Raw genomic sequence first — 21,203 nt, forward strand, 5'->3', positions numbered from 1 at the left:
CATCCTTAGCATTTTGGGGGCTGGCTCCTCCGGGGACTGTGCGTCTGTTTCTCTCTGCTCTCCCTCTTGCTCGTGCTCTTTCCCTCCTTCTTTTCCCCATCTTCTGGGGTGATTTTCCTCTGAATTTGGGCAGCTGATGCTCTTCAAGTGGGTGGGTTTTTGCCTTCCTTCACCTTCCAGGCATCGCTGGGGCTCCGGCATCAGTCCTCTGCAGGGTCCCCGTCTCCGCCGGCACCGGTGCAATAAATCACCGAGCTCCAGAGCTTTGGCTTTGCTGTGCAGGAACTGCTCTGGAGGAGAAGTGCAGGAGCACCCCATGGTTACACTCCACTATTTTTAAGGACCAGATATCCTCCCAGCACAGCCAAGCCCAAATTACCAGGCGTAGAGGTGGGAGTTGGTGGGCTGCAGCCCCATTGCCATCTCAAAGTGGTTTTGCAGCACGTGGAGGGAGCAGAGCAAAAATAAAAACCCCAATTTGGCTTTTTTGAGCTGTCTGGAAGAGGCAGGTTGGGGATGTGTTTGCAGGGGGATTTGCTCAGGTAAATGCTTGTGCCAATGCAATCGCTGCATGTGAGTGCAGGTGGGTGGCTGGGGCCACTCCAAGCTTGGCCATTTTTGACTTTAAAAAGCCACCAACTATCAGGAGATGGTCTAAGCACCACCAAAACGCCTGGCTGGACTGGGATGGGGGTGCTCTGGCTTCCCATTGCCGTGCAAAGGGTCTGAAAGGCAATGCCACGGGAAGAGGGATGGAAAACCATCCAGAGATGCTGAGGTTACAAGCCGGGAACGCCTGTATCTCAATAATTCACGGGCACGAGGGAAAATGCAATCTTAGCTCTGCCTTTGCCACCCATCGGTTCTGCCGCTGGCTTTATTTAATCGCCCTGTTGATCCATGCTGGGGGCAGGAGGGAGATTTAATCTCGCCCGGCAGCTCCCAACGCTGGTTGATGAACAGGCAGAGCTTTTCCGCACACGTGGAGGCTCCGTCCCCGGCACAGATCCATCCCCGATTTCCTTTGGGCAGATGCCACCGTGCTGCAAAACGTTTGCTCATCCCCCTCCCTTCGCTTTCGTACCTGTTGCTCATCTCAGTTTTGGAAATGTCAAAAGCAAAGCCGGGGGAATTGGGGCACCCGCTGCGAGACCTCGCCTGACCTTCCTCACATCCCTCCTCCTCCCTCTCCCATCGTTGCCTCTCTATATCTGTGGAGCCCCGAATTCGAGGGGACCGCATGCTGCATTGGCAGCCGCAAGGAATTAATCCCCGCTTTAACGTGCTAAAATAAACCCTGTCCAGGCGAGGAGAGAGGCTGGAAAGAAGCCGGCCCCGAATGAGCGTGGCTGCTGGCGGCGATTTGGGTCGCCGTCAGTAAGGAGAGAGGCGTCGGGCTGGGGTTGCAAAGGTGCAATATTAAAACCCATCTTGCTGTGCACCATTGCAGGGCTGAAAACAGCTCTTAATTTAGCCCCCATCCCTGCTCGGCGCTGCTGTCTCCCGTGCACCCGCTGTGCAGTGCTGCAAAGCACTCTCCAGCAGTCACCACCACCAAAAAAACCCCCGCTTTTTTCCCAAATTTCCTTGCATCCAGCTGATTGCAGCGGCAAACCCGCTTTTGCAGCTCCCCCCCCAAAAAAAAGCAGTGCAAAGAGGGTTTCTTGAATTTTACAGCCCCATGCTCAATATGCCAGGCCACGCTGGCTTGCTGTTGCAGCAGGCACGTGTGCATGCAGCGTGCTTTCCCGCAGGTCACGGTTGAGATTTATTGCAAAACCACCGGCAACTTGTTTTACCAGTGATGCGAGCCTCGAATCGCTGGCTGTGGGACATACAAAATCACCTTCCTGTCTTTCAGGGGATCTTCTGCAAAGGTGTCTCGGTTTCTGCAGCACCGTTTCCAAACCTGCTCCCGTTTTTCAGGTGCTCTGGGGTTTTTCAGCATTGCTTTTCCACCTCATGCAAGCAATAGTTTAAAAAAAAAAAAAAAAAAGGATTTTTTGCAGTGGGTTAAGGGCTGTTTTGGGGTGCCCTGGTTGCAGACGGTGTCAAATGGGTGCGGTCAGGGCAAGGATGCTAAAGAAAGGCTCAGCTCTGCGGGGCTGTCAATCTGGCATCTTCCAGCAGCCGGAGGAAATAGAGGAAAATAAAATAGAAATGCAATCGCCTGCCCTCCTGACCCTGGCTGCTCCATGCTCCCGCAATAGTTTTGCAGCAAATCGAGGAGAAACAGGGAGAAAACGGCCAGACGGAGCCGCCCGTGCTCTGATTTTCCCTCTGCTACGAGGACAAATCCTGCATCCAGCTATGGGGGAGATGGGGAAGAAGCAGGCTGTCGGCCAAGGCTGAGCTGTAAAACCGCAGGTTGGGCTTTGCACATCCTCTGATTAATCTGTTGGACCCGTTCCCGTGAGAAATGAGTAATTTAGATGGTTTTAAAGCAGGCCTGAATGGAGGAACTCGGTCTGCAATGGGGAGACAACCACTGTGGGGCAGACGACGGTGGAGACAAAGTCAAAGCCAATATCTCGATAGAAAGGATGGGCTTGAGTGGAAAGGTGGGAGAGGTGGGAGAGGTGGTCGGTGGGATCAGGGCTTTGTGTGCGGATCAAGGCGAGCCTCAAAATCTGGGCGTCCAGGGTTTATTTGGGCAAACGTGGGCAGTTTTGCAAAGCTGGGGAGAGAAGCAGCAAAACAGTCAGTCCTTGCATTTTGGTGCCATAAGCTGGTAAATAAGGTCAGGAAGGATTTTCCCCAGCTGGTGCTTTTCTTGGTGCGTTGGGAGCAGCCAAAATTCATCGCCGCAAGGGGGCAAGATGCCACGCTGACGGGCTTGCCCATGTGTTATCCCTACATGGGATGGAGCTGGTGTTTGCTCCCCATAGCAGAGCTATTAATACCATAAAACCATTTGAGAACAGTATTTTAACCGCCTGCCCCATCCTTCCCCGGCAGCTCACGTCTCTTTTTCTCCTTTTTTTAACTTTTCCAGCCTACCTGACGGTCAGCATCGAGCCGCTGCCGCCCGTGGTGGTGGGAGACGCTGTCACCCTGAAATGCAACTTCAAGACGGATGGGAAGATGCGGGAGATCGTCTGGTACCGGGTAAGTGGCGCCAGTGCCTCTTCCCTGCCCTTGGGGACGGGGACACGAAGCCACCCGGCTGCTTTGCTCCTGTACAACAGAAGGTCAAGGCTGGATGGCGGAGAGAAAGGCAGACGGCGCTCTCGCTGATGGGAATATCGATTCAGTGAAGCAGGCAGGCAGGCTAGCCTTTGAAAATCGGGGGGAGGGGAGGGGGGGGAGATGTAAAACGGTTTTGCAGTCACCCTGAGGGCTCCATGAGGCTTTCCCCAGGTGTTTTGTTATGTTTTCTGTGTGGATTTGGGGTTGGCAGGCTCGGTTCGGTGCTGGGGGCTTTGCGCCGAGGGTTGGTGCCCGTCGGGGTTTGGGAGCCGGGGGCTTGGGTTGGCACGGCTGTGCAAAGAGGATTTTCATGTTGGGTGTGAAATTATGCAAAAAAGAGGGTGGTTTTCATGCTGCGGGGGAAATTATGCAAAATTGAGGGTGTTTGGGGCTTGGGGAGCAGTGCTGGCCTCTTCATGGGGAGAGCTCAGCACTGAGCCTCCCCCAAAAACCTTTCCCCTTCCCATCCCTGTCCCCAAAATACCCAGGGATGTGGGATGCTGATCTGGAGCAACGCAAGATTTATAGCGTCTGGTTTTATTTGGGGAGGGGGGTTTGGAGGCTGCAGCTTTCCCCCCCAACCAGCATCACTCCCATCTGCACCGAGCCTGGATCCAGCCTCAGATATAACGGACCAGAGCAGTAGTTTTGGCTTTCTCCTGGGAATTTCAGGATAAGTTGCCAAACACAAACAAAACTCCCACGGTGGTTTGATCAAAGAAAACTTCAAGTTTTCCAGGATGGCAAAAAACTCAGCTCTTTGCTTGCACGTTTGCTCGCAGAGGAGGCGAAGAAAAAGCTAACTGGGCTGGTGGCGTCGGATGAAACGGCTGGCCTTTGCCGGAGGATATTTCTTCTTGGTTTTACCGTCTTGTTTCTGCTCTCTGAACAAGGAGCATCTCTGCCTTAAAGCTCTTCTTCACATCCAGGCAGGTTTATAAATAGGAAAAGGTGCTGTCTGTACTGATATATATTCAGTTGCCGGAGCGTGGTGCATGCACAGGAGTGTTTCCATTGAGTCCTGGCTGTTTGCTATAAATATGTGTATTTAGGTGTGTAGGGGCTGCAAAGCAGAGAAATATCAAAATACAAACCAAAAAACTGTCCCAAACCCTAAATTGCAGCTTGCAGTTGGCTCCGTCTCCCCCTTATTTTGGGGAGGAGGCTTTTTGCACGGTGCTCCTTCTGCCGGTGCTGCCGTCTCCACTGGGTTTTTCCTTCCCTTTTTCCACTCGGTAATATTGGATTAACCCACTTTCTCGCGAGCTGGGGCTGGATTTGCATAACCCCCCCCTGCGCGGAGGGATGCTGGAGCCCTCGGCGAGAGGATGATGCGCTGGGGCGGCCGAGCAAATTACACTCCGAGAAACCACGGAGAGAGTGGGAGGGGAAAAAATAACCCAGCTTTTATTTTTATCACCACAAATCCCCTTTTCTTTCAGGTTTTTCCCGTTCCCTTTTTCTCCTTTCCCAGTGAGCTTCCCGCATTTGGAAAGTTGGGTTTTTTTATAGAGCATCTCAGGATTTCCCAAATTCCCTCCTGATTTTATGTTTTTTTCCCCTTCCCCCCCCCCCCATCTTGTCTCACTTTCGGACTTTTGCAACTGCCCAAACCCCCAGTCGCAGCTCCCCTGTGCAGGAGGTGACGAATGGTCTCGAGCAAGCCGGGGTGGAGATGCTGGGGCCGCGGGGTTATATTTATACCATTTGTAAATCATCCTGACAGCATCTTTGTGCGTGGCGTCGGAGCAGTGGAGCGGGGTGGTTGTTCGGACTCGCTGAGGCTCCCGTTTCCCTTGGTTTATTTTACAGGGAGCAGAGCGAGCTCGTTGAGTTTAAGGATGCAGAGCTGCGCCGGGGCGCAAGTCGAGTTGCGGTGGGGGCGGGGGGAAGCAAAAGAAGGGGAGTGCGGCAGCAAATTCAGCAGCAGTTTGGTGTAGGACATGGGGTGGGTGCATAACCCGCCAGGGTGCATGCATAACCCACAGGGTGGGTGCGTAACCCATAGGGTGGGTGCCTAACCCTTCAGGAACATGCATAACCCATCAGGGTGCATACATAACCCATGGGGTGGGTGCATAACCCGTCGGGAGCATGCATAACCCATAGGGTGGGTGCATAACCCATCAGGGTGCATACATAACCCACAGGGTGGGTGCGTAACCCATAGGGTGGGTGCCTAACCCTTCAGGAGCATGCATAACCCATCAGGGTGCATGCATAACCTATGGGGTGGGTGCGTAACCCATAGGGTGGGTGCCTAACCCTTCAGGAGCATGCATAACCCATAGGGTGGGTGCATAACCCATCAGGGTGCATACATAACCCACAGGGAGGGTGCGTAACCCATAGGGTGGGTGCCTAACCCTTCAGGAGCATGCATAACCCATCAGGGTGCATGCATAACCCATGGGGTGGGTGCATAACCCGTCGGGAGCGTGCATAACCCATGGGGTGGTTGCACAACCCATCAGGGTGCATGCATAACCCATGGGGTGGGTGTGTAACCCATAGGGTGGGTGCCTAACCCTTCAGGAGCGTGCATAACCCGTCAGGGTGCATGCATAACCCATGGAGTGGGTGCATAACCCGTTGGGAGCGTGCATAACCCATGGGGTGGGTGCATAACCCATCAGGGTGCATGCATAACCCATGGGGTGGGTGTGTAACCCATAGGGTGGGTGCCTAACCCTTCAGGAGCGTGCATAACCCGTCAGGGTGCATGCATAACCCATGGAGTGGGTGCATAACCCGTCGGGAGCGTGCATAACCCATGGGGTGGGTGCATAACCCATCAGGGTGCATGCATAACCCATGGGGTGGGTGCATAACCCATCAGGGTGCATGCATAACCCATGGGGTGGGTGCATAACCCATCAGGGTGCATGCATAACCCATGGGGTGGGTGCATAACCCATCAGGGTGCATGCATAACCCATGGGGTGGGTGCATAACCCGCCAGGGTGCATGCATAACCCATGGGGTGGGTGTGTAACCCATAGGGTGGGTGCTTAACCCTTCAGGAGCGTGCATAACCCGTCAGGGTGCATCCATAACCCATGGGGTGCATGCCTGACTCATCGGGAGCGTGCATAACCCATCAGGGTGGGTGCATAACCCGTCGGGGTGTGTGCATAACCCGTGAGGTGCGTGTGTAACTCGTTGGGGTGCGTGCACACCGAGGCCGAAGGCTGTGAGGCGTAAAGGGGCTTCTTACCACGGGTAAGGCAGGTAAAACCCCACCGAGAAGCACCGCGCTGCAAACCGGCACCCCCCAGACCACTCCAGCAACTCCCCTGGCAGCCCCGTGGCCGAGGGACGGCGAGCAGGGGTGGCAGCAAGGAACAACATTTTTCTCGGGTCAGAAAACCCCTCGGAATGAGCCGCCGCTTCGGGTCGCTTGAAACGTAAACGACTCGAGGAGATCTGAGATGAGCAAAGGGGCTTTTTCGCGGCATAAACAGGAACATGCACCATCTGCAGAGTTGTTAATTAATATCCAACCACCCCCCTCCGCAGTAGATTCATCTCCAGAAGGTGTGATTTGCCTGAGAACATGTGCAAACATGGGTCCAAACCCCTTGCGCGTTAGGCGAGTGCCCAAAAGCCCTTGCAGGAGACGAGGGTGGCGGCATCCTTGCAAACGAGCTTGTAATGAGTCCGGGAAGACACGGAGCTGTCAAGCTGTTAGCTGGCTCCCATCACAGGCGTCTTGGGGGTCGCGCTCGAGACCTGATTAGTATGGTCACTGCCACGCTGCAGCAAGGGATGGGGAGGGAGAAAATTACTTTTTGCAGCAGTGCAGGGCTCTAAAAAAAAAAAAATACAGAAGCGGGAGAGGGAGGGAAAATCCTCTGAGTCTCTGTTCTGGCTCTGTACAGACATCTGGCAGCAGCGGGGGAAGCAGGCAGCCGGCAGCAGCCAGCCTGTACACACAGCCGGGGGCTCGGATGAGATGATGGTAATTGCAAAAAAGTGTTTTGCAGATTTTTGGTGGCAGGTGAGGGCCGGGCATGATTCCCCGGCGGAGAGCAGTGCTCCCACGCTCACTGTCCCTCTGCCCGGCGGTGACCAGGGGCTTGGCCTCGGGATGTACAGCAGCGAGCGCTGGGGATGGAGGGGAGCCCTCAGGTCCGGGGGGAGTTGCTCTGCCTCTATTAATTAGAGTTTGGTGCTCGGTCTAATTAGCAAGAAGGAGAATAACTCAGAGTTGGGGTTGGCGCGGCTGTCTGCAGCGCCCGTGCGTGGGCATTGCTCTCGATAGCACCTATGGTGCATGGGCGTTTCTCTCCGTAGCACCCGTGGTGCACAGGTGTTTTTCTCTGTAGCACCCGTGGTGCACAGGCATTGCTCTCCGTAACACCCATGGTGCGTGGGCATTGCTTTCTATAGCACCCATGGTGCACGGGAATTGCTTTCCATAGCACCCATGGTGCACAGGTGTTCGTAGCACCCATGGCGCATGGGCATTGCTCTCCGTAGCACCCATGCATGAGCATTTCTCTCCGTAGCACCCATTAATGTGGCCTTTGCAGGTGAGGGGATGTACACCGTGACCCCGTGGGTCCCCCTCAGCCCATCTGCAAGCCGTTCTCCCCATCCTTCATGCAACAGCTCTTGTTTTTAAGCTCCCTGGCTCGGTGCGTGGGGATTGCAAAGCGTTTTGCTCCATCAAGGGGCTCGTCGGGCTGGTCCCTGCTCAGCACAGGCCCCGAGGCTCTGAAACCCGTGGCCATGGCAAGCGGGGGGACGATGCATTACAGATGTTGGCGGCGCCGCTTGGAGCCACCTGATCGATGGTGACAAAGCGTGGTCCCCGCGGGGGCTTCCTCTGCCACTACCCATTAGGAGAAATGAGATGTTACAGCCCCAGCCGGCGGCTCCTGCGGTGGCTCCGAGCGGGAAATGTTGCTGGTGACAGTGATAAAGTCACTGCTTGCAGCAGCACCGACTCCAGGGGAGGGGGAAGACGGGGTAGAGGAGCCAAGCGAAGGGCACCCGACGTGCTGAGGCTGTTGCAAGCCCTTCCTATGCCGGGCAATGCTGCTGGAAAGTCCCAGCGCAAAAATAAAAGGCTTTGAAAATGTAGGGGTGCTGGTTTGGGGGTGCTCGGGAGGAGCCGGGCTGGAGGCAGCGACCACCCAGCTGCACCGGGATGCTGCTTTTTACCTCTCGCTCCTGGAAAGCATCTCCCGCCTCGCCTCTTCCAGCAGCAGAAATTCACAGCCCCTTCCAAATTTTCAAGCCAACCCAATTCACGCAGGTTGTGCCTCCGATTCATAAACCTGCTCCCCTTTAGGCAAAAACTCTCGGGTTTTACAGCTGTGAAGAAATTCTCTAAAATCTGAGCAAAGCCACTGATGGAGAGATCTTGGGCCAGTAACTGTGAGAAGTCTGACTCGTGCCATTCATCTACACGCCGGCTGGGTCGTCTCGGCGCCTCGGAGATGATAATTTAAATGTCAGCATGGGGAACTCTTTTAATTCCTCATGCTCAGGCAGGGAGAGAAGGTCATAAGCATCAGCACAGTTTATTGAGCTCTCTGTTACCGCTGGGCGAGGGCATCGCTCCGGCTCCAGGGAGGCAGCGGGGAGCCCGGGCTGCGCCTCCCAAAATTGCACAACCCTCTTGCAGTATCGATTTGAGCGTGCATGCGGTTCAACGATGCTGGAGAGTGGGTACTGGCATGGGTGCTGCCCTTTGGGGGATGGAGGTGGGTTGCGGTGCTCATTCTGGGATCAAACCATCCGGGTTTGGGCAAATAAATCAACCACTCTGTATTTTTTGAAGCCAGATTTGCCGGCAGCGGCGTTTTGGGTGGTTCTGAGCAATGTAGGACCGAGTGGTCCAGCAAGCTCAGGGCGGGAGGAGGAATATCAGCCAGCTGAGCTAAATGCAGGTGCTTGAGTGAGCTGAGGAGGGAAGCAGAAAAAAAGCTAAAAAAGAGGTTTTCCAGGGGGATGAGTTTCTCCCAGCAGCTGCAACATGGGATGCTGCAAACCCCAGTGCTACCCCCCAAGTGCGCTAAGCATTGCAGTCACCCCTTGCAGCCCCTTCAGGGTATTTGTCCTCTTGCCATAGCAAATGCTTGTTGCATTTGCTTGGGGAAAGGGTGTAAATTCAGCCCCAGGACGAGGATGGTTGAAGGAATCCAGACCAGAGCCCAGCGATGCCCCGTGCCCCAGGGTGCTACGGAGACCTCCTGTCCTTTTACAACCCACTTTGTCCTCCAAAATCCCCCCCCCCCCCCCCATCCCCTTGGTCCCCCATCCATCACTCCCGGATGCTTATCTAACCCGCCGAGCATCCTGGTGAGAGGCTCTGGCAATATTAATGGTGCCAGCGTATTTTGGGGATGGCAAACTGCCGGGTCGCCGGCGAGGTGAGAGCGGCGGGGGGGGAGAGGCAGGAGGGGGCTGCCTCCGCGACAGCGGGAAGGAGCAGGAGGTTAATGTCTCCCCGCGCAGTGGCAATCACCGGGTTTTTGTCAGGAATAAGATTTTTACTGGGGTTTATAAATAATGCAGCAGGCAGCCTCAGGCTGCCTGAGCTCAGCTCCGGTGCCTTAAATGTGCCTTTTCCTCTCCCCGTGCCCCTTTTCCTCCCACTCCTCGGCATGGGCACATCATCTGGGGCAGTCGCCGTCGGATGCTGCCGAATTATCATCCTTTTTCTCCCCAGCAAGAAGCGTTGGGCTTGGCCGCTCCTGCACCCCCGTGGGTTCACCAGCAACTTTATATGTAGCTCCTCTCCAAAAAAATTGACCCCAGGGCACAGATAAAAGGCTGAAAGTAGGTCTAATCCCTGGAGGGAGACTGTTTTCTATACGCCTTTTCATAGGAGCCTATTAACTGCCTGTAATCCCCCGAGGATGCGACCGAGCTGCGGCATCTTCCCTTGCTGTGCATCCTCGGGGGGGGTGCGAGGGGTCCCAGGGGGCGAGCAGTGGCATGAGCGATGCTTCGAGCTGCATTTTTCCACTCCCATCCTTGGATCCAGCTTGATGTTTTCCCGCTTTGCCCACATCTGTCCAGATGTGCTGGGTAACCTGTGGCCGCAAACTCCTGGTCCATGGGCATCACCTCCACCGCTCCCCTTCCCCTGAGCATCCCTCCTTGCAGCAACCGCTCTGTTGCGTCCCCAAAATAATCTCTAGAAAACCCTTTGAGACGGCAGACGAAGAGCTGCTCGATCCAGGAGCAGCTCCAAGGTTTCTCACCGAACCCACCCCAGGGCGTAAATAAACGTCGGGAAAAATCGGACGCGTCCTTGAAAACTTCCCCTCGTTCCCAAGGCCGGAGATTTACAGCTCCGATAATTCTTCCTGCAGTTCTTTATCCCGTGTCCGTGCCAGCGTGTATTTTCTTTGCAATAAAAGCCTCAGCCTCAGCGAATAAATTTGAAGAGGTGGTTTTAATGACAGCTTTTTTTTTCCCCCCTCTTCCTTTTTGTGATAAAAAAAGGGGGGGAAAGAGAAAATTTGGCGTCAAAGTTGAGTTTTGCCCAAGCAGGGAGGGAAGTGCTGGGTGGGGAGAGTGGGGTCTCCTCCCCAGAGATGCTGGTTTTGCGGGGTTAGTCCCCAAAATCCCCTTCTCTCATGCCTGGCCTCTTAAAAAAAGACTATTCTGACCCTCTGATGGATCGATCTGAGCTGTTCTAGTCCCAAAATGCCCATCTCCCATCTGCGTTGCTTTCCTCTGCCTTTTCCTCCTTAATTTTGTACTAAACCTTGCTCCTTGCAAGACGGTGGGATAAATCTGAAGGCATTGGGGGACACAGGGAAGAATGAGTCCCCCCGGTCCTAAAAAGAGCCTTTTTCCACTTAAAAATTACAACCCCAGCGAGCGGCTGGAGGTAGGAGTCGGCGACGCGATAACAGGACAGAAACGCGCGGGTTTTGCTTTTAATCTCAGCAGGCTCATGATAAATAAATACTATTTCCTGAATCTTAATAAAAATATTTTAAATAAAAATATTAAAAGTAAACATATTAAAAATAAGTATCTTCAAAAAAAATTAAAAAGCGGCTGCAAAGCTGCTCGTGCATTTGCAGAAGTGACCGCGGGCGTCTCATATACGGGGTTTTTTTTTTTTTTGCAGGTCACCGATGGTGGCACCATCAAGCAGAAGATCTTCACCTTCGATGCCATGTTCTCCACCAATTTCTCGCACATGGAGAATTATCGGAAGAGGGAGGATCTGGTCTACCAGTCCACCGTGCGGTAAGTATCACCTCCTTTGACGTGTCGGCTGCTTTTTAATGCCTATTTTTAGGCGTTTGTCCCCATTTTGGGGCAGTTGAGGGTATCCTGGCAATACTCTATGCGTCCTCTTTGGCTCTCGGTGGGGTTTCGTTGCATTGCAGAGAAATTATCGTCCCTTAATGCGCCGTCACCAAATATCCGAGGTCTGTCCCTATGGTCCCGCTTGTCCCTCGGGAAAAGGTGACATCGGTGGAGATTTCCAGGGGTGAAAACGGGCAGAGAAGAACAAGGCTTGGGAAAAATAAAATGAAATAAAAATATATATAAAACAGGCGGCACGGAAGCTTGTCTTTGCTTTTCTTCCAAGTGCGAAATCACTCGCAGGAGTGTCAGCTTTATTACTAATTACACACTTGCTTTATTGCCGCTGTTATAAAAACAAAACTGGAGCCTGAGAAAAATGTCAGGGGGAGACCTATTTCAAGGGGAAAAGGCTGGGGTGATGTATTTATTTTTCATGATTTCTTTTTTTTTTCTTTGTTTCCTTTTTAAATTAGAATTTGCTAATCGGATTTCAAAGCTGGTTTTTTCCCCAGCGTAGGGTAATAAAAATTCTGTGTATGGTGGGGAAAATATAGTCGTTTCCTCGAGGTGATGTGATGCTTTGCACCTGCAAATGTCCGTGTACAGGTTGGAAAGGGCTGAGCACGGCTCGTCCCGTCACATGAGCTTGCGTGCAAGCATGAAATTATTTCTAATTCTTTGGAATTTGAATTTTTGGGGGGGGTTTTTTGCTGTTTTTTCTGCTACACTCAGAGCTAGGTTTTGTTATAAGCAAGAGCAAGTGTGTCAGATGGCTGCATGGGAATAAATGTGAATATGGAGTGGAGAAGAAGCAGGAAAGCAGGGCTGAAGAGGAGATGATCTGGGTTGCTCAGGAGATGCTCGGCGGATGCTAAAGGGTTGCTCAGGAGGATGCGCAGAGCTTGCTCAGAGGTGGCTCAGGAGATGCTTGGGTTGCTCAGGGGTTGCTCAGGGGAATGCTCCGAAGATGGTCGGGAGGGTCAGGAGATGCTCGGGATGCTCTGGAGATGCTGGGAATGCTCAGGGGTTGCTCAGGATGCTCAGGGGTTGCTCAGGAGGATGCTTAGGGCACGCTCAGAGGATGCTCAGGGGTTGCTCAGGGAGATGCTCAGGGGATGTTCAGAAGATGCTCAGAGGATGCTCAGGAGGGTCAGCAGACGCTCAGGGGTTGCTCAGAGGATGCTCAGATGATGCTCAGGAAGGTCAGGAGATGCTCAGGGGATGCTCAGGCAATGATCAGAGGTTGCTCAGGGGGATGTTCAGGAGATGCTCAGGGGCTGCTCCGCTCCTCAAGTTTTGCTTCCCCATGTAGCACGGGCTCCGCTTAGGCCCTCGTCGGTTGTTGTACAAATTTCTGACACAACTAATTATTGTTTGGAGGACGTTTTGGCAACTTCACAAACAGATTACACATTCCCTAACTCAACAGCCTCGCTTTCCTGCCATAAACCCAGCGGTTTCACTCGGCGCTGGATTTGGCCATTGCTCTCCTGTAGCAGGGAGCACCGGGAGCGAGACATCCCAACCATGAGCATCCCTTGAGCGAGGGACAAGGACGTTGCACTGTCCCGGCGAGGCAAAGCAGATGCTTTTTTTTCTTTTTTTTGGCTCAGAAACCTCCATTTTTCTCCCTTTCACCGCGTATTGTAGAGCTAATAGAATTTGCAAGCAGAAAATTTCGCCGCCCTAGGACCAAGCACTTAAAAGCATCGGTAATCATCAGCACAGCGCCGGCAAATCATCCGTGGAGCTGGGGAAGTTCGCGGTAAAAGTCTTTTCACGCGGTTGTTTTCAGAGGAAAACAGCAACATGCCTGGGGAGAAAGGAGATATTTCTCGGAGGGTATGAAAAGAGCTTGTTTTCTGAATCGTTGGCTTGATGCTTTTTTTTTGGGGGGGTCCTGCCTTATTTTGGCCTCTGGTGAAGAAGAGGAGCACTATTGGGAAGGGTTTGGTGATGGGTCAGTCGCTTTCCGGCTGTTTCCACTCAGGTTTTCTCTCCCTTTCATTTTACCCGTCTGTATTTTCAGCTGTTTTTAATCTTTTTAATGGCACGGTCACGTCGGTGCCGTCCCACGGAGCGTTATCCCGGGCGGCATGGCTCTTATCTGCGCAGCGCAGAGGGCTGCCGGGGCTGCCTCTTTTCATACTGCCTTTGAACGCCACCCGCTCAGATGTGAAGAGCAAAGCCGGGAGATATCCAACCCTGGATTTTTTTTCCCTTCCTCTGATTAAAAAACCCACCCTCGTCAAGTAAAGCACTGCTTTATGAATATCTATATAATTTTTTCTTTATTTCCAGCATGCTTAGAGGACGCAAAGGACATGAGGGGCAGCGTTTTGTCTTTGCAGGGCTGGGGGTCCTCTCTCTCCGGTCCCTGCCGATCGCAGAAGCCTCAAACCGACCCAATTAGGACCGTTCTACACCCAAATCCGTGCACAAACCCAAAGGGCTTGTCCCTCGCAGCGAGGGGCAGCCGCCGGGATGGAGAGGGTCTCCCGCTTGGCGGGGACCAAAACCACCAGCACCGCTCCCGTGTGCCGCCGACGAAGGGTGTGGATGATTTCCCGCTCCGTGCGTGGGTAATTAGAGGCTGGAACAGATGGCGGAGGCTTAGTTGAAAGCGTCGTGGCCATTAAAAGGAGCTGCCAAGCAACTGTTCGCTTCGACGGGGCTTGTTTGCACTGGCAGGGGGCTCACACGGCGAGGAGGAGGCACGGGAAGGCAGCTAGGGGCTTTTGGAAAGGATCCGGCAAGCCAGCGCCGTGTTTCCCCCCTGGCCGGGGAAGTCCGGCGAGGCGCACGCCTGGGTTTGTCCGGAAAAGTGGAGGATTTTTAAGCTGGAGGTGGCTTGCTGGGTGCTCCGTGCAGGAATTGCCCCCATCCTTATTGCTGTGGTGGGATGCTGCCGTCTGGCGAGGCGGGATGCTGCTGCTGGTGAGATGGGATGACGCTGCCAGCCGGTAAGGCGGGATGATGCTGCCGGCGAGGTGGAATGATGCTGTCGACCGGCAAAGCGGCTCCTTTGCAGCCGGTGCGAGTGTTTCCACCTCCAGCAGCACCGATCCTTTTGCACATCTCTTCCTCTCCTGTTTTTTATATATATATATAAAGAATCTAGATAATCGATCGATCGAAGTGTGCTCTGGGTTTGCTTAGAGTTTGGGCTTTTGATGCTTTTTATCCGCCACGCTTTGCTACAGCCGTTGCATCGCCCAAGCGGTCTGTAACGTCCGGTGCCGAGCCTTTAACATCGGCATTTCGCAGGCGTTTAACGTCCACGCTCCGCGGGTTTTTGCTCTCGGCGGTGCCTTTACCTCCCGTACGCTTCTCCTTTCAATAATGCAATTACTTACCCTCCCGAGGAGCTGTCAGTGCCAGTAAACTCCAGCTGCTAAACCGCATTACACAGCTCTTTCCTGCAGCCTTTGCAGTTATTAATAGTTTATTGATCCCCATCACCGGCGAAAAGCAACCCCATCCGACACCTTGACATCCGGATGCCGACCGCTGCATCCCCCAGGAAAATGGGGTCAGGATGGAGAGGGGAGCAAGTGGTGAGCTCTGTCTCTCCTCCCCAGCCTCCCCGAGGTTCGCATTTCGGACAACGGTCCCTACGAGTGTCACGTGGGGATTTATGACCGAGCCACGCGGGAGAAAGTGGTCCTGGCCTCTGGGAACATATTCCTCAACGTGATGGGTGAGTGCAGCCCCCGGCTGGGTGGGACCAGAGGGGAAAGGGCTGCGGGGGTCTCAGGGTGGGGGGACAGCAGGGATCTGGCTCATTTTTCCATCCCCAGGGATGAAGACGGGGACGGGGACAGGGATGGGGATGGAAACGAGGACGGGGATGGGGACGAGGATGGGCGTGGGGATGGGGATGAGGATGGGGATGGAGGTGGGTGGGTGTCGAGGACGCCGTGCTAACGCCCCGGCTCTGCTCCCCCGGCAGCTCCTCCGACGTCCATCTCGGTGCTCGCCGCCGACACGCCAGCGCCCTTCAGCCGCTACCAGACGCAGAACTTCACCCTGGTGTGTGTGGTCTCCGGTGGCAAGCCCGCCCCGCTGGTGAGCCCCCGGGCGGGTTTCTCTTTCATATATACATATATGAAACAAACATGAAAAAATAAATATATATTAAAAAAATATGTAATATAAAAGTGCTGCTTTTGGAGGCAAAATAAGGCAAATAGCTGCCTGCTACCCAAATCTTGCCCTACAGCATCTTTCCGTGGGGACCTCGGGAAGGAGCTCCATCCAAAGCTACCCAAGGGGATGGGATGCTGGGGATGTCTGGGGTGGTGGCTGGCCCCACGGGGCTCACTGTCCCTTTTGTCCCCACGCAGGTGTACTTCAAGCGGGACGGGGAGCCCATCGAGGCCACCCCGCTGCCGGAGCCGCCGGCCGGCGCCGGGAGCTGGGCACCCCGTAACCTCCTTCACCGCGACCTGGATGACACCAAGGTGCCGAAATCGCTGGCGGCTGAAGGGGAGGTGGGAGGCGGGCGACCCCCGGCCACGGCAGAACCCCCGCGGGGGCTGGCGGCCGAGCGGGGTCCTGTCACCGAAACCATCCCCGAAACGGTGGTGAGCCGGGAATTCCCACGATGGGTGCACGTGGCGGAGCCCATCTACTATTTCCGCCACACGCATGCGCCTGTCAGCGACGGGACGGTGGAGGCGCGGGCCACCCTCACCTGGACCCTGAACCCCCAAATCGACAACGAGGCGCTCTTCAGCTGTGAGGTGAAGCACCCGGCGCTCTCCATGCCCATGCAGTCTGAGGTGACGCTCGGTAAGCACGGCCGCCGCGGCTGGTTTTGGGGGGGGTTTCTGGGCTTTTTTGCAATTTTTTTTTGCAGTTTTTGGCAAATTTTTTTTTCTTTTTTCTTGCAATTTTTTTTGCAATTTTTTCAAATTTTTTCGCTTTTTTTTGCGCTTTTTTTGCCTTTTTTTTTTCACTTTTTTTTCACTTTTTGCACTTTTGCTTTTCTTTTGGGGGTTTATCAGGCACCCACGGGCCAAAGCAGGGTGCCGTGTAGGGCTGTACGATGATAGGAGGCAGTAATGCCAGGGCTCCACAAAAGTAGAGGTGAGGGCAGCACGTTTTGGGGGGGGGGGGGGTCTATCAGGCAAGAGAAGGGGTTTGCTGTGTGTTGTAGGGGAGACAGAGTATGGGGGGGGGCGCTGTGTGGGGCAGGAGGGGGTGCAGGAATAGGGGTGCTTGGGGGGTGCGTGTCCTGGGATCTATGGGGTGCAGAGCCCCTCGTGCATGGGGGGAGGTAAGGAAAGAGGCTGTGGGGGCTGCTGGCCCTCAAGTCCTCATAGCCTCAGGGTGCCCCATAAAGGGGAACAAGCCCTGGCCCTACAAAGGGGGGTGCTGAGGGCCCCCCAGCCATAGGGGATGCTATAGGGTGGGGGTTGCTGGGTTGTTATAGGGCTGGGGTTGGGAGGAGGCTGTTGAATCAGCCAGTGGGGGTTTGGGGTGATATGTGGGGCTGGTAAGGGGGGAACTGAAGTTACTGGGGTATCAGAGCAAGGCAGCGATGTCCGTGGCAGGGGGTAATGTGGGCACAGCCCTAGATTTTTGGGGGGGGGCTGTGCTGGGAGAAGCCCCCTCGGTGAGAAGCGGATGGGTGTTTGCATACAGGGGGGAGGCATAGGTCCGGGGCAGGGGGGACAACGAGGGGCTGGTTTGGGGGGGGGAGCCAGGGCTGTGCTGGGTGTAGGAATGAGCAGGGAGGGGGGTGTTAAAGCTGGGGGTGGGGGTTCTGTTGGGGGACCTGGTGTTTGGTGGGTCTTTGCCTTGGTGGGTTGCCTGCAGGGCAGGTGAGGAAGTTGGTAGCTCCTTAATGTTACCTCCTATGGGTTGTAGGTCTGGGAGGGGATGGGACAGAGGAGCTCCTCTGAATTGGGGTCATGTTGGGGTGGTGGTGGGGGACATCTTCATCCCATAGTGATGTCGCTTCCATCCATCTATATCCAGTCCCAGGAGACCTGAGGACATGCCATGACCCTTGTTGGCCATCACCACCCAACTCATCCCAGTGGGGACTGCTGGAGAGGGGCCAGGCTGGCCGATGAGGCCCCAGCTGTGATAAGGTGGTGAGATTGAGGCCAGGGCCTCCCCGTTGGCTCCCAGCATGCCCAGGACCCTGGAAGAGCAGAAGCTCCCCAAGTGCCTATGGGAGCTGGTGAACAGAGTAGTTAGTGGGGCCCCTCACTTCTGGCCCACCTTGGTTGGTCAGCTAGCCCCCAGGTAAGGCTGGGACTCCTCTCCCTTCTCCTTTTTCCCCGTCAGAAGAGGCTGAGCTCTCCACCAGGGTTACCCCAGCTCCGGGGCACCCTCCTGGGCAGGCTGCTCCAGCCTTCCTCCCCTCAAGCTGGGTGGAGAAGACTGGGCTTTGCTCCTGGCCAAGTAGGGCACTTGGCTCGCTGCATCGGCAATGATCTACCATCTCCTGGAGAGCTTCACCTCATTGGCTTTCCACCCGTCTTTGGCACGGGCTTCAGTGTGCACAAGCCTCTCAATGCTGGTGCTCCGTCTCTTTTCCTTCAGCTCATCAACCACTGAATTAGTGGGAGGTTGGTGGCAATGAGGAGGTCAATGGGAGGCTGGCAGTCAATAAGGAAGGCAGCAGCTCTCTTGCTAATAGATGGCCCTCCATTATCTGTTCCTCCCCACCGAGCATTAAAGCTCTCTCCCAGCATACAACCAAAAAATAACCTAAGAAGTCCTGCATTTTCCCACCTTCTGCAGTTTAGGTGTCCACTCTTTGGGGCTCCCCATGAGGCCAAGACTTTGATAGAAGTTGATGGGTTGCTGCTTCATCCCCAGTAGCTCCAATACCTGTAATGGCAAAGCTCACCCCACACTGACACCCCCACCCCCCACCCCCCCAAATCCACAGCCCTCCTCACCCCCTAAGATGCCTCCAGCCTATGCACCTCACTGGGTGCCCCACCACCATCCCCACACACACCCAGGTTTTTGGCACCATCACAGCAGATCCCCCATTAACCTCCTCCCTATATATATATAAATAGTGTATATACACTATATATACTCTCAATAAAAGCCGCATTGACAAGACAAACCACTTGCTTTGGTACAGAAAGCTATCTTTCAATACAAACCATAGCATGGTGTAATCACCTGCAGCCCATCACCCCTGCTCCAGCAGTGGAGGGCCGGATCTTTCATGGATATTGCAGTCCAGGTACACAGCTGTGGTGTCTGGCGCGTGTTTGTGCAGAGCACCCTGAGGCGTGGATGCCCTTTCCAGGGGCCAGTGTCCACCACTGCAGACCAATGTGCTTTCTGGTGGCTGTTTGTCCCTTTGTGACGTGGTGGGGTGATGTCAAGGCTCAGCCTGTCCCATCCATGGCGGCGCTTGAATACATAAAGGCTGAGACACCTATTTTTGGCAAAGCACAACCTCCCTCTTGCCCATTTTCCCCTTGGAGCCTGCAAAAGGCTCCTTCCATGCAAAGCCCAGGCAGCTCCTGGGGCTGTCCCATCCCACCCGTGGCCCAGGAGGGACATCCACGCAACTCCGAAGCCAGCTGGGGCCAAAGAGCAGACCTGGCGTGGTGTCACCCTGCCATGGCTGGCTGCACCACTGCTTCTCCCCTCGATGCACCAGGCAAGAGCACCCAAGTCTGGTGTGGGGAGAAGGGGTCCCCCTCCTCTTTACAGGGCTGTACTTGGCGTTTTGTGCCAGCAGGGCTTTGTGGCTGTCTCCCATGCTAACAGCACTTGTGCGTGACTCACCAAGGCCACCTTGTCCTGGGGAGGCTTTTCTGAGGTGCCCATCTCCATGGCTTCAAACCAACCTGACCCCTCTTGACCCCTGTTCCTGAGCAGAGAGGGGTTTGATTAGGAAATATGTCCTTCACCATCAATGCAGCCCATTACAGTTGTCTATCAATCTCACAGTCTTCCCGTTCATCTGCTTGCGGAATCCTTGCCTACCTGTCTATCAATCATTTGGACGTCCGTCAGCCTGTCCATCAATCACTGAGCCATCAGCCCCCCCCCCCCAGCTGGCACAGGCTGTGCCGCCCCCTCGCCACAACCGTTCATCAAACCATTATTAATCCTGGCCAAGGGCACCCACCGGCACCGGGAACCCCTCGCTTGGCTGATGGCCCTTCTTGTCCCCTTCTCTTGCAGTTGCTCCCAAGGGCCCAAAGATCACGATGACCCCAACAAGAGCCCGCGTCGGAGACACCGTGCGAATCTTGGTGCAGGGCTTCCAGGTCAGCATCCCCGTCCATCCCCATCGCCGTGGGGCGATGCCGTGCCAATGGACAACCTTGCATCCACACCAGCACTTTATGGGGTTGGCTTGGTGGCCTTGGGTTGCATCACGGTCCCTACACTGGTGCACCCCTGGGCGTTTTGGCTGTACCCCGTCCTTGCTCCAGGCGTGAGGCAGGGCTTACCCCCTAAACCCATCTCACAGCCCCCCATCTCCCCACAGAATGAAGTCTTCCCCGAGCCCCTCTTCACCTGGACCCGAGTGGGGAGCCGGCTCCTCGACGGCAGCACCGAACATGATGGCAAGGAGCTGGTGCTGGAGCGGGTGCCGGCCGAGCTCAACGGCTCCATGTACCGCTGCACCGCCCAGAACCCCCTGGGGTCCACCGACACCCACACCCGGCTCATCGTTTTCGGTATGGCAGCACCGTGGGGGTCACCCCTCCCTCTACAAATCCTCACTCATTTCCCCTCCCCAATAAAACTGTCTCTCTGCTACTTCTTTCCCATTAGAAAACCCAAATATTCCCAGAGGAACAGAGGACTCCAATGGTGAGTGGTGGTGGGACTGGTATTTTGACCCGAAACCCCCCAGGGAGGGAAGGACTGTGCAGAGACCATCCCTCCTTGCATTGCCCCAAGCCCTTGGCCGTCTCTCCTTGCATTGCCCCAAGCCCTTGGCCGTCTCTCCTTGCATGGCCCCAAGCCCTTGAGCATCTCTCCTTGCCTCATCCCAAGCCCTTGCCCTTGGCAGCAGGGATGTCCTTGCACCAAAAGGGGCCCTGTGGATGCTCCCTGCAGCATCCCTGACCTGCTGCCCACCCCACACAAGCTCCATAGAAGTTTAGGAGGGGGATCCCCCCCAAAAAAAGGTGGTGACCCCATCCTGCTTTAAACCCAAGCAGCGAGATGCGGCTCCCTAAACTCCCCATCCCTTTTCTCCTCCTGCCTAGGTTCACTTACCGGCCACTGCGGCTTCAGACTAGTTTTGGCGCTCACCCTAACAGTGATCCTGGAGCTAACGTGAAGCTTCACGTGCCTCTTCTTCCTCCTCCTCCTCCTCTTCCTCCATACGGCTCCACCTGGCATTTACACCTCCGTCAATCGGTTCTCTCACTCTCTTCTTTTTTTTTTTCTATACTATTTACAGTCTCGGTCTCTTTCTGTCTGTGTCTTGGCTTCCTCAGACAATTTAATTAAAAGGAAAAAGAAAAATCTCCCCCGGTAGAAGGCTGTGCTTAATGTTTTGCCTTGTGCTGGGGTATCCAGAACCATTTTGGGGTACCCAGAGGCTTTGCAAGGTCTTGGGGGGGGGGGGTGCCTATTATGCAAGGGCCAGATTTCCCCTGGAAAAATCCATTTACAACATTCCCACTGCACCGAGCTGCTCCAGGTCTCAGCTCCCCAGGATAGGGACCGTACGTGTCCCCGGCATGAGGGACGTTGGGGGTGAGTCCTACACA

At 54.8% G+C, this 21,203-nt stretch overlaps 1 protein-coding gene across 1 annotated transcript in view; it reads left to right on the forward strand.

The window, feature by feature from the left end:
- IGSF21 (immunoglobin superfamily member 21) overlaps nucleotides 1-20,959 on the forward strand; it is a 43,581-nt gene extending 22,622 nt beyond the window's left edge. Inside the window, exons 2-10 of the mRNA XM_076356264.1 lie at nucleotides 2,996-3,108; nucleotides 11,291-11,412; nucleotides 15,060-15,178; nucleotides 15,431-15,546; nucleotides 15,825-16,272; nucleotides 19,654-19,739; nucleotides 19,964-20,156; nucleotides 20,254-20,292; nucleotides 20,694-20,959. Of these exons, the coding sequence (XP_076212379.1) occupies nucleotides 2,996-3,108; nucleotides 11,291-11,412; nucleotides 15,060-15,178; nucleotides 15,431-15,546; nucleotides 15,825-16,272; nucleotides 19,654-19,739; nucleotides 19,964-20,156; nucleotides 20,254-20,292; nucleotides 20,694-20,767 (1,310 nt within the window). The 3' untranslated portion in view covers nucleotides 20,768-20,959. The remainder of the gene's footprint in view (nucleotides 1-2,995; nucleotides 3,109-11,290; nucleotides 11,413-15,059; nucleotides 15,179-15,430; nucleotides 15,547-15,824; nucleotides 16,273-19,653; nucleotides 19,740-19,963; nucleotides 20,157-20,253; nucleotides 20,293-20,693) is intronic.
- The last annotated feature ends 244 nt before the right edge of the window (nucleotides 20,960-21,203 follow it).

Source organism: Aptenodytes patagonicus, chromosome 19, assembly GCF_965638725.1.
Source record: "Aptenodytes patagonicus chromosome 19, bAptPat1.pri.cur, whole genome shotgun sequence".
NCBI classification, from domain to species: Eukaryota; Metazoa; Chordata; class Aves; order Sphenisciformes; family Spheniscidae; genus Aptenodytes; species Aptenodytes patagonicus.